General features: G+C 44.3%; 1 protein-coding gene across 20 annotated transcripts in view; it reads left to right on the forward strand.

The window, feature by feature from the left end:
* The window catches only part of Kiaa1217 (KIAA1217 ortholog), an 805,390-nt gene extending 795,499 nt beyond the window's left edge, over nt 1–9,891 (forward strand). For 12 of the 20 annotated variants that reach the window (XM_076939581.1, XM_076939576.1, XM_034509827.2 and 9 more), the window contains 5 exons: nt 804–923; nt 4,974–5,051; nt 5,164–6,765; nt 7,265–7,387; nt 8,078–9,891. In XM_076939581.1, the coding sequence (XP_076795696.1) occupies nt 804–923; nt 4,974–5,051; nt 5,164–6,765; nt 7,265–7,387; nt 8,078–8,575 (2,421 nt within the window). In that variant the 3' untranslated portion in view covers nt 8,576–9,891. Of the gene's footprint in view, nt 1–803; nt 924–4,973; nt 5,052–5,163; nt 6,766–7,264; nt 7,602–8,077 lie in introns of those variants that run through there. The other 8 variants (XM_076939586.1, XM_076939588.1, XM_034509832.2 and 5 more) reach the window with 4 other exon arrangements.
* The last annotated feature ends 2,752 nt before the right edge of the window (nt 9,892–12,643 follow it).

Below are 12,643 nucleotides of genomic sequence, written 5' to 3' on the forward strand. Positions count from 1 at the left end.
GGAGACCGGGAAGCACTTGTGGTTGGTGGTGTTGGCTGCTTGCTGCATACCCTTGAAGACTGTTGGTGCCCACGAGCATTGGAGTGACCAAGTGCCCTCCATTATCAGTGTCAGCAGACTCTCCGGGCGTCCCCAGCCCCATCAGCTGGTAGACAGAACCCATACTTCTACTCTTCGTCTAAGAATGAGTCTCCCTGACCCCATCCACCTGATGCAGCTGCTAGCCCCACAGTTAAGTCCAGAGCTCAACAGCTCCGTGGCCATTCAGGACCATGTGGTGCTAAAGAGCATCAGTTGCTTGTAAATGAACAACAGAGCAGGCTGAGATCTGTGACTGTGACTGAGAGAATGAACAGGTGTACATTAGTTCTTTTGACGTTTAAAACATCTTGTGAGTTTTCTTCCTGCACATAATTTCAATAAAGCCAATAAGAAATGAAGAACATAAAGATGTCTTTTCATCTTAATTTGTATGTCTATTTCCCAACATGAAAAGGTCAAGGGATTAAGGCCAGAATTTCACACCTGCTAAGCATGTGCCTGTCATGGAACCGCACGTTCATCCTGAGGGTATTAATAGTTTTTAAGGACTCTGTCCATTTCATCTTTATAAGGAATCTTTTGTTTAGAGCTCAGCCAGGGGCCAGCTTGAGGCACTGTGGGATACAGGATCTCAGGATGCTGTCTCCTAGCAGGAGTCTGTATGTCAGTCCAGGGCTGGGGACCCTGTGTCTCTGGACTCCTGACTCTTTTCTGCTTCGTACAGCTGAATCCCTGTTAACCTCAGTATTTTAATCCCTTAGGCATTCCAGAAGTGTTCCTTTATGGATGTAAATCCAAACAGTCATGCTGAGCAGTCCCGAGCTGACAGCCACCTTAAAGACAGTAGGCCAGGCGCCACAGCCCCACCCAAGGAGAAGAAGGTAACCTGTGGTAGCTATACATTTACCACACAGTGAGACAGCCCCGCCCCCACCCCTGCTCTGCTACTAACATGGCTGGCATTCTTGCACTTGACCTCTGGCCTTTCTCTTTTATTCTCTCCCTTTTCTTCTTAAGCTAATGGAGATGCAGGCTTAGAGTGAGATTAGAAATACCTGACTCAGCTTTTCAGAGTGAGCGCTATGTCCCTGTGAGCGGCACACAGTAGCATATGCAAAAGCAAGACAGCAGCTTTCCAGATAAAGAAGGCATACCTTTCTAAAGTTTCTAGACCAACGCATTAAAAGCAAAAACAAGCAAACAGAAAGCCAGAAATAGCAACTAAGTAAATACAACTATTTCTTATTTTCAACATCTCATGAAAGTCTGGAAGCACAGAAATGTACCTGGATACACACTGAAGTATGCAAACCAGGATCCCTGCAAATTACTGCCATTTTTGTGAGTCTATCTTCCAAAATAGTATGTCTAGTTTTAATGCTAAAATAATTTACTCATGACTCTGTCAGAGAGGCGGCTGGGCTGTGTAGCAGAGCCTACACACCAAGGAGAAAACTGTTTGCATCATCATTCGAGCTTCTGTGTGAAGCTGGGTCTAGAGCATTTGGGGTTTGGGAATTCAGAGCCATCTTACCTTAATTAAGGACAAAGAGTTTAACCTACTTCGGTCCAAATATTTCCCACTAGAAACTTACATTTCAGACTTGAGGGGTACTCATTTATTTTAAATAAAGACAAACAATATTAGTAAAAAAAAAAAAAAAACTTCAAGGTGGCCTAACAAATACTCCCAATTGATTCCTTAGCTGTTACCTAGGCAAGCTCAGTGAGGTAGATGAGTCAGACTGCAGAGGGCAAACCTAACACAGCCTTCAGGGGACCTGCTTACTCTGGCCCACAGCATCACAGAGCCTAGTGTGAAGTAACCTGCCCCCAGTACACAAATGAAACTCTCAGCAGGCAGAGGATCTTTATGCACAGGGAAGTTATTAGACAGTGATATACAAAGCTGTCTCACGCAGAAAACTAAACCCATAAAGTAGCCCAGAAATACATTGCTTGTTCAGTATGTGAAATTTTCTTATATAGCCTTATTATTACTAATTTGTGGAAGGCCCCTAGCAGGGCCTGGTATGCCATATTTAGACCATTCTAGAACACTGACCGGGAAGTCTTACTTCCCAAGGGTTTTCTGTGATGATCAATGTCTCACTGTAGACTTTTGAGTTGGCTTTGATGTTGCGAGGGACTCTTGTCTCACAGTTTGAAGTTCACACTGTCAATAGCACTGACTGGAAGCAAGTTGCTATGGGTCTTTGTTGAGTGTTCAACAGTAGGTTGGTCTGTAGGGTAGGTAGTCATTCTAGATCATTAAACCCAGTAGATGTAGCACTTCATAATAACCACAACTATCAGACTTATCCCCCAGTGTTGTCATTATTAACCTCTACGGCCTATTCATCTGCTCTTCCATAACGTAAACATTTCTGTGGATTTTCCTCCTACCCTTATGAAGCTCCAGCCTGGCACTTCACATCTACAGTTTTCATGTGACTGTGTCTCTGATTTCGACTTATTACCCATGTACATGGAGCAAGCTTCCCTGACCATTGATGTAATCCACATCATGGGGTCTTAAGCAGATGTTAAAGGGGCTTGGTTGTCTTTCATGTGGCCATCCATGACTAAGAAATCACTGTCAATTTCCAGGGCAGTTGTGATTAAATATCCATGAATTTCATGTGCTTGATTTAATGCATTTATTCCCTTTGTCTAGCTCAGTGATTTAAAAAAAAAAAAAAATGTCCCTGTGAAATCTAAACTGGATTTCACTTACTTTCTGCTGGAGTAGTTCTGCCGCTAAATTGTATTTAAATATGCAAGTAAGACTGGCACTATTTAACAGTGGATAATGGTGTGGCCTGACCAACCAGCTCAGATGCCAGCCCCATTCCCCACCCTTAGCTCCCCTGGCCCCCAGTAAATGGGCCTGGCAGGGTACTTGAGTTTAGACATGTCCAATCCTTCCTGGGAATCAAAGAGTTAACTTTTACTTGGGTTCTAGTGATATATACTAACCCCAGTTTGGAATTGAAACCTTGGGCTGGATCCTCATTTAACATCCTTCTTAAAAGTCCCTTGTGTGCTTCATTCATTGCTTTATAATCTGAATTTCGAATTCCACAGAACTTACATTCTGTTGCAGCAGCCCCTATTTGGGGGAGCCTCGTGGGGAACAGACGAGCTAACAGGCGGTGACTGGCGGCGAGTGCGCATTGTACCTTGTGATTAATGGAGTTCCATGTGGTTGATATTGACTTTGTTGTTTCTGTGTTATTACTTGAATGTGTGTGACTGTTCCTTCCACTCTTACACCAGGGCAACAGGGTTAACCTTGGCACAGCCTGGGTTACTGTGCTTTGTGATCTTGTCATTGCTTTAACCAAACAGCCTTCATTAGGATTGTATTTCTCCTTGTGACAGACAGCACCTCCTCTTGGTGTTCTGCAGCTAGAAGGGTCAGCAGCACCTTGGGAGAAGGAGGTACCCTCGTATTAGGGATGTGCAGGTCTGAAGTTACTCATACACCAGGCTAGAACACTGTGCCCTTGGATAAAGTGTTCTGATTACCTGGATCCTCACTGCTGTTTGGTCCTTCAATCTTAAATCTTAGTGAGACCCCCATAAACATCTTGACACCTTAAAATATAGAGAATAAAAGCTGCATCATAAAAATGCAGAGGATAAACCCAGCCTGTGGCATCATGGCCACCCTCATGGCTTCAGTTGCTTGCTTTGTTTTTAGATTATACTCATGCACCGTGCAGCATAATGTCTTGGTGAGCAATGGACCACATCTACAGTGGTGACGCAGTAAGATCCTAACTGGTGTCAATCATCTGCATCACACAGTTGTGCTGAAGTGATGTGTGGTGGTCTAAACAGGTCTACTTTGCCGCTCATGCATCAAGGGAGCACAGTTGTCTACTCTGTCTGATGGAATATGGATAATCAAAGCTGTCACTGGTTTATGTCACTTTCTTTACTTTCATCAGAGCCTTAGAGTTCTGTGAAAACCAAAAGCCCACTGTAATGCAGTAGGCTGTGCTACACAGGCAGCAGCTGTGTCTGCTAGCTTGTTGAGTCTGTCAAGAGCATCCTGAGGCCACACCAAATGGCAGCCTAGATATCTGGTGGGTGTGTGTACACTCTAAGATCACGCACACAGGGTCACCCCGTGACACATTTGTCATGCCATATCCCTGTTGTTGAGGACTGCAGGGCTGCAAACTATGGAGCGTTATCACTACGAATTTAGGTGTGATCATTAAGGTCATTCATTACCAATTTGAAGGTTATTTGGACATGTTGAGAAACCTGCAAAGATATTTTCAATCTGTCACTGGAGCACAGAAGAAAAATGCTTTTTATCCCAGAGTATGACAACTCAAACAGAACTCCTTGTGGGCTGATTTCAGTAAAAGAATTAAAAGGGACATTTTCAAAATCTGCTCTTGTTCCTAAATTTGTAGGCAAACCAAGTTCAAAGCCTGAGGTATAGAGATGAGAAAGAAAAGACTTGTCTAAAGCCACATAGTTAAGAGGCAGATGTGTATCAGAATCCAAGTCTCTGCCTCCCCCTGCCCCTACTGCCCAGCACCCTTCACCCTCTAGTGTGCTTCCTGAAGTTCCAGTCTTTGATTCTACTAAGATCAGGGACAGTAAGGTGTTGAAAAGAGAGTTGCTAATGGCTCCGTTTATTCTCTTACCTGCTCGCCCACAAAAAAACTTGAAGCACTTGCAATATTCTGCTAATGAAGACTTTTGTCTTATGCAAACACCAGGGCAGTTCTGGAGACTGGATATCAGAGCAGCTCCAGGTAAACAAAGAGCTGTAGGCTTCTGGTTGGTGTCTGACATATGTGCTTGGACCGTCCGCATGTTTGGAAACATAATTAAATGATAGTTATAGTCCAGTTTTGGGGGGCATGTGGTTTTGTGGAGTAACATGTCGTACACTATTCTACCAGAATTTGGAATTTTTCCATGAAGATGTACGAAAATCTGATGTTGAATGTGAAAATGGCCCCCAAGTGGAATCTCAAAAGGTGAGTTTGCCACATGTGGGTTCTAATTGGTGTCATTTAGTTTAATTACATACTCTTGCAGAGCCTTTCTGGATTAATGTGTGTGGTTTCCTTTCTCCACTTTGCCTCTCAGGTTACTGCAGGGGCTCTGAGACCTAGTGGCCCCCCCAAATGGGAAAGAGCCACGGTGGATAGTATGTCTGACACCTCAGGAACATCAGAATGTAGAGCTGACACCTTCACAGAGGAAAATACCACACCCACTAAGAACTTATTCAAAGACAATAGAAATTATTCCCAGAAAACTGTGCCCAAGGTCAGTTTTAATTTCACTGGCCTGAACTCATTAGAAGGTGAAATCAACAAAGGGCCTAAGGTCTCGGGACGACAGTGTGCTATTCCTGACGCGGACAATCAGAAGTTGAATTTTGGAAAGACAAAAGAGATAGGCCAACAAGGACAAGAAAATGCAGATAAGAGTCACATTTCTCCCCCAACTCAATCAGTAGAATTCAGCGTTCATGATGTCAAAACACGAGATCAAGATGTTCTCATGACAGATTATGGCCAAGTTGTCCTGAGATCCAAGGTGGGTAGGCACACTAATATGAATATGAATGAAGATGGAGAATCAACTCCAAGTTCTCCCAGTGAGGAACACTCAGCCACTGATAACATCGCCTTTATGATCACGAAAACTGCTGTCCAGGTTCTGTCCAGCGGGGAGGTCCATGACATAGTGAGCCAAAAGGGACAAGATGTACAGACAGTTAATATTGATGGAAGGAAAGAGACAGCTTCTCAGCAAGAAGGAAATGAAGGGGAGGAGCCAGTTGTGTGCCTGGACAAGAAACCAGTTATCATCATTTTTGATGAACCCATGGACATCCGATCTGCATATAAAAGACTCTCGACTATCTTTGAGGAATGTGATGAGGAGCTAGAGAGAATGCTGACAGAGGAAAAGATAGAGGAGGAGGAGGAGGAGGATGAAAATGGAGACCCTGGAGTCCAGACCTCATCCCAAATGTCCCATGAGCAGGTTGATTCGAGAAGTGGTAGGATGGGACAAAAGGCAGAGACACAATCACAGCCCCACATCCGGTCAGCAGAATCGCTGACTCCAGGAGGGCAGGAAGTTCATAAAACCGAGCAGAGAAAGCTTAGCTCAGCTGATTCTCCAGACTCAGGAAATAAGTGTGACATGGCTGATGACCAGTTTGAAAGCCCCAAGAAAAGATTTAAGTTCAAATTTCCTAAAAAGCAGCTTGCTGCTCTTACACAGGCAATCCGCACAGGCACCAAAACAGGAAAGAAAACTCTGCAGGTGGTTGTCTATGAGGAGGAGGAAGAGGACGGTACTCTGAAGCAGCACAAAGAAGCCAAGCGGTTTGAAATCACCAGGTCACAGCCTGAAGATGCCCTCAAAACCATGGCTAGGAGGCAAGAGCAGCTCAGCCATGAGGGCACATTTCCAACATCAAGGACTGATGAAATTAGGAAAAATACTTACAGAACACTGGACAGCCTGGAGCAGACCATAAAGCAACTTGAAAATACAATCAGTGAGATGAGCCCCAAGGCCCTAGTTGATACCCCATGTTCTTCCAACAGAGATTGTGGTGCAGGCTTGCCCCACATAGCCCAAGAGGTCTCTCCCCGGTCCTTGCTAGTTCTGGATGAAGTACCCCCTGCCCCAGAGCCCCCCACGTCCATATCTTCAGCGTCACGTAAGGTATTTTGGTCTGTGGAAAATGGAAAGATGCAGTTGCTTCTTAAGCCTGTCATAATCACAGTAGCAAAAGGTGTCTTGTGATTTAATCGCTTCCCTTCAGGTGGCTCGCGGTTGGTTTTTTTGTTTGTTTGTTTTTTTGTCTATTCGTCATATACCCGTCTCTCCTCCCTTCTCCGTCGCCTTCCATAAACAACGGCAACTAGGTGTCTAACAGCTAATCAATTCTGTTTGTGCCTCTGTTGCTGATTGGTGTTGGGTCAGTATAAAGAAGCTGGGTCAGTCATGTTCTGTTGTTACTTACATTAAAATCCAATTGATCGGTAGTGAGCTGTTGATTCTGTTTGATTCCTCTGATTAACCCAGTTGGTGTTTCCTGGGTCTGTCCTGCATGTAGGGCACTAGCTTCTCACTTGACCTTCTCTGCATACAGTAGGGCCATCTCAGTAACAATCCACTTACCTTCTTCTCTCTGTCTCCCCTCTCAATGGTTCTCCCACAGGGCTCCAGCACCACCCCACAGACAAGCCGGATGCCAGTCCCTATGACTTCCAAAACCAGACCTGGAACCCTGGATAAGGCCAGCAAGCAGTCCAAACTACAGGATCCCCGCCAATACCGTCAGGTAGTTTTACCTTAAACCCAATTTTGGATGGACACTATTGCAATTAAGAAGCCAGTCGCTGACCTAGTTTCTACCAAATACTGTGTTTTCTTTGTGAGAGATCGTTTGTGTAGACATCCTGGATCTGGGGGCATGGAGAAAGTCTAAAAGAACCTGTGTTAAACTTTTCACCACCCTCTTGCATGCTTACAATAAAACATCTTTTACTTTGTGACTTCAGATTTTAACTGTTAACACATGGTGCCGGGCCAGTGGCGGCTTTTTTGGTGAATGTAGTGTGTCATCAAATCCTCTTGGGAAACAGAGACAAACCAGCCTGTCGCTCATGACTGCTTAAGTCATCGCTACTAACATCTGTGTTGACAGCATTGCATTCGGTCTCCTTAACTCTGCCACACTCACACTCCACACCCCAGTGACAATCCCCATGCATGGCCAGCTGGCAGTGGGGAGGGCCATGGAATGAATGATGTGTCGTCTTCCTTTGTGTCATTTTTTTGTACCTCCTTTCTATGTGCATGGGGTGGTTTCAGCCTGGTCCAGATAAGCACAAAACTTAGCTCAGGCCTCGTACTGTACGTTGTTTTTCTTTTACTGAGTGATGCTCAGAAGGGCTGCGTTGCCAGGCCCTGTGGGTTGATCATGTTGCTGGCTTTCTGACAGAGTGTCTCCCGCCATCTTTGTTTGCAGGCTAATGGAAGTGCTAAGAGAGCTGGTGGGGATTGTAAACCTACTTCCCCCTCCTTACCTGCTTCTAAGATTCCAGCCCTTTCTCCCAGCTCTGGGAAAAGCAGTTCTCTGCCCTCTGCTAGTGGGGACAGCTCTAACCTCCCCAATGCACCTGCTACTAAACCATCAATTGCTTCTACCCCTCTCAGCCCCCAAGCAGGACGATCCGCTCACTCTGCTTCTCTCATCCCTTCTGTCTCTAATGGCTCCTTAAAGTTTCAGAGCCCGCCTCATGCAGGTAAAGGCCATCACCTTTCGTTCGCACTGCAGACTCAAAATGGCCGAGCTGCCCCTCCTTCCTCTTCGTCCTCATCCCCTCCTTCCCCTGCCTCCCCCACCTCCCTGAACCAAGGTGCCAGGGGCATCAGGACCATCCATACTCCTAGCCTCGCCAGCTACAAAGCACAGAATGGAAGTTCAAGCAAAGCCACCCCATCCACAGCAAAGGAAACGTCTTAAAGGCCAGATCCTTTTAGGTACAAGGTGGAATTATATTCTTGTTTTTAATTTTTAGCAGTCTGGAACAACTGTTTTCACAAGAGAATGTACCATATTGCTGTATTGTTCAAGGCTTCATGCAGAGTATGTTCTAAACACTGAATTGATAGGTTGCAGTAAAGCTTGTTTTTTCTACTCTGTTGCTGTTGTAATTACATAGTGTTTACTGTCTAGATTCGATACCTATTACATGAAGAAAGCATGTGCTATAAAAAGAGAGAGTCTGATGAGTGTGAAGACATGTGTGAGACAAGCTGACTGTACTATGCATGTAAGACATGTATGATGCCAGAATTTTAGTATGTTTTGTATAAAAATATTTTTCATTACGGAGACTAGAGGTAAACAGAGAAATACACAAGCGTGACTATATAAATTGTAAAGCATATATTACGATATTTTCTTTTATTTTAGTGTTATTTAGCTTTATTACAGATTTCTATTTTTGTCAAAACTTCATGGTTCCTTTCAAGATCTTTTTTGCCAAAACATTTTGATACTACAGCACTGTACATTTGAAAGTAGCGTGCTAGACTCTAAGCCAATGAGCTTCTACAGCCCGTAGAAAGAAATTCAGCGACTCTTGCACTGCCGTCAAAAGTTTGTATAATTTGCTAGCACAAGCCAGCTAATTTTCTTTTTCTTTGCTTTCTTTTCATTTTCTTCTTCCTTTTTTTTTTTTTAAAAAAGACAAAACATATGAGTATTCTGTAGCCATTTTCTTTGCACTGTCTAACAACCCCTTCTTATGTTTTTTTTTTAGACCTGGTAACCCACACCATTGCATTGTGGATTTTAAAATGTACACTTCTGTACGGTTCTGTACACTGAGGAACTTTTGTAAATATACAAATATAAATAGACATCAAAATACTATATGTGACAGCACATAGAGTAGTCTTCCCACACCAAAGTTAATTTTTATGCATGCTTTAAGAGTCTATATTGGGATGGGCAGAAATGGGACTATCCACACATTTTTAAAAAAGCAACAAGTTTGCACAGTTAGGGTGGTTTTGTAAATAACTGTATTTGTATAACACAGCCATGTAACATACGGATCTGTAAGCAAAGACTTTGCAAAACTAAATAAAGGGCTGCATGCTTATTATTTTTTGTACCTTGTCACTATAACTACTTCCAGTCAGTGAATATGTAACTATTGCCACAGGGTTTCGGCTTTGAGGGCATTCTAAGTAATGTGTAACCACATCCACTCATACAGTGTTGCTTCCTCGAAAGCAAAGGACGAGTTCCTAATAAACGAATCAACAGTGTGGCTGTCTGAGCTTACTTTTCCGCCTGACTCTTCTCTAGGGCATGGAGAAGGGGTGACTACCAGAAAATAAACCTGCACACAGGTTTGCATACTACTCATCCATTGTAGGGGCTTTTGCTGCGTTCTTGATTTTTTTTTTTTTTTTTTTTTTTTTTAAGTAAAAGTAAAAAGAAAGTGTCTTTATCCGTGGGTTGGGTTTTTTCTTTTCAGTTCCCAGTTTTTAATTTTTTTAAATCATTATTTTATGTATATGGGTATTTTGCTTGGATGTATGTCTATGCAGCACATTCATTCCTGGTGTCTGTGGATGTCAGGAGAGGGTGTCCGATCCCCTAGAATTGCAGTTACATCTGGTTGTGAGCCTCCGTGTGGGTGTAAGAGTCAAACCTGGGTCCTCCGGAAGAGAGCCACTAGTGCTCCTCAACCTCTGAGCCTTCTCTCCAGCCTGATATTATATATGTATAATGTGTGTATTATATATTACATATTATATATTTAATATATCTTGTTGGTCTATAGAAAATGTACATGCAACACAGCATATGTTTTCATTTACAAAAAGAGGAAGACTAAGGAAGAGGGCTCAGTCAGAAAAGTGCTTGCCCTGCAAGCGTGGGGCCTGAGCTTGATCCCCCGAATTCACAAAAACAGCTGAGTATAGTGTTGTGCCCTTATGTTTCAACACTGGGACTGACACACACAGATCCTTAGAGACTGGCTAGCCAGACAGTCTAGCCTGACCAGTGAGGTCCAGGCCAGTAAAGAAACCCTGAGGACCAGCATCCAAGATTGCATGTGTATGGGTACACAGACACACACACAGACACACAGACACACAGACACACACACTCTGAGAGTTATTAATAATAAAAGTTCCCAGATTCTACAAACAGCCTGTGGAACCTGGAACCTGTTCATCATGGTGGGGTTTTTTTTGTTGTTGTTGTTTGTTTTGTTTTGTTTCACATCTAAAAAGATTGGTTGGAAGTAAAGTTTGAATAGTACCCCACTTTACAACACCCTGCTGTGTGTCCCCAGGTTTCAGCCTTCCCGAACACCATGCCTTCATCAGAAAATACTTTCTCACAACAGTCAAGGCAGCCGGGAGTTCAGTAACACTTAGGAAGTTATTTTAGTACACAGGATTCCAGCTTTCCCAGGAGCGCCCCCCCCCCCCCCCCCCCCCGTAATCCTGACAGCACGAGTTCATAAACAATTTTAGCTACTAGAAGTGTGATCGTTCTAATGTGACTAATGGCTAGCTAATTCATGCTGGTCTACTTGTTCCTGTTTATAGCCACGCTGGGAATTTTGCTTAAGCACCTAATCAGCAAGCTGGGGCTGAGGATGGGAGTGGGGGGTTGGGTTTGATATCAGACTTCCCAGAGTTCTGGCAAAGTCCTGAAGCTCATGGTCCCTTTGTGTGGCAGAACCTTACCTTAATGAATAAAGATGTCAAGGGACCAATCACTGGGACTTCCGGGTCGGAGAGCGGAAGAGGGGAGGCAGGAGAAAGACACTTCCTTTTGGACAGGAGAGAGCATAGAGTCACGATGTAGGTAGCAAGAACTCCCCGGTTTAGGTAGGGGATCCGCCGGGGGATTTATAACTTAAAATAGCATTAGGATGCTAGTTGCTGCACCCAGCGATTATGTTGCCTGTTGATTCTAAACTAAGATTGTGTGATGTTTTCCTTCACATGATGACTCAGCTGCGTTCCAGAGAAAGGTACGGAGGCAAGGTATCCCAGCCAGCCACAGGAACTTGGAAGCATGGGGCGTGCGTGGCAGCGCCCCATAGGAGCTTAGCGAGCCTGGTGGAGAGATTTCTGGGCTGAGAACAGGCCAGCCTGACCGCTGGGGCCTTGCTGGCGGTAGCGTGGATTGGCTTTTTTAGTATTTCACGCAATACCTTTGAGCTAGGTAAGGCAGACAGCAGATTCCCTGGGCAAGAGACCCCGAAAGGCTGCCCCAAACCTAGCCGCTTGTTCCCTGCCAGGCTGCTTCCCATAACTATGCTCAGCAGGAAGAAAAGTACTGGCTCAGCACCCATTTCTAAGTCTGACATTGTTAGCTTGAATACCAGCTTTACTCCATCCCCTTAAATATCCCCCTCCTCTTTTGGTTGGTTCCTTACCTCATTGACTACAAAGCCAACATGTACCCTTCAGCTGGTAACCATCAAGCCCAATGGTTATTGCCCAAGACCTGTGAATGTTTTCCACTTTAGTCCAGCTGAAGGCCCAGGAGCATGCATGAGACCTTAATAAAGGCATGGCCCCAGGTCCTCTTGCTCCTGACCCCATGGCTGAGCCTTATTCTGTGTCCACCCACTATCGCCCTGCCCCACCCCCATCAGCACTCAAAGACCCTTAAATAATAAATTGCTTCTCTTCCCTGTATTTTATGTTTGTGTTCTTGTTGCATTGCACAGGGCTACACAGCGAAAGCTAACAGGACATCCTAGACAGAGGCTGTTTGGTTTAAGGACATTCCAAGTACAAAGATCTCAAGGTCAAATTAGAAGCCATACAGTGCGGATTATGACCACACCTTGGTCACTTTAACATCTAAAGTGGGTAATGGGTGCCTAGAACAGCTGGTTTCTCAGGTTTTGTTAAATTATAAATATGTATTTGCTTAAGAATCTGTGGAGCTGGAGAGATGACTGCACTTCCAGAAGTCATGAGTCCAATTCCCAGCAATCATATGCTGGTTCATATCCATCTATTACGAGGTCTGCTGTCCTTT

The sequence above is a fragment of the Arvicanthis niloticus genome, chromosome 8, assembly GCF_011762505.2.
Source record: "Arvicanthis niloticus isolate mArvNil1 chromosome 8, mArvNil1.pat.X, whole genome shotgun sequence".
NCBI classification, from domain to species: Eukaryota; Metazoa; Chordata; class Mammalia; order Rodentia; family Muridae; genus Arvicanthis; species Arvicanthis niloticus.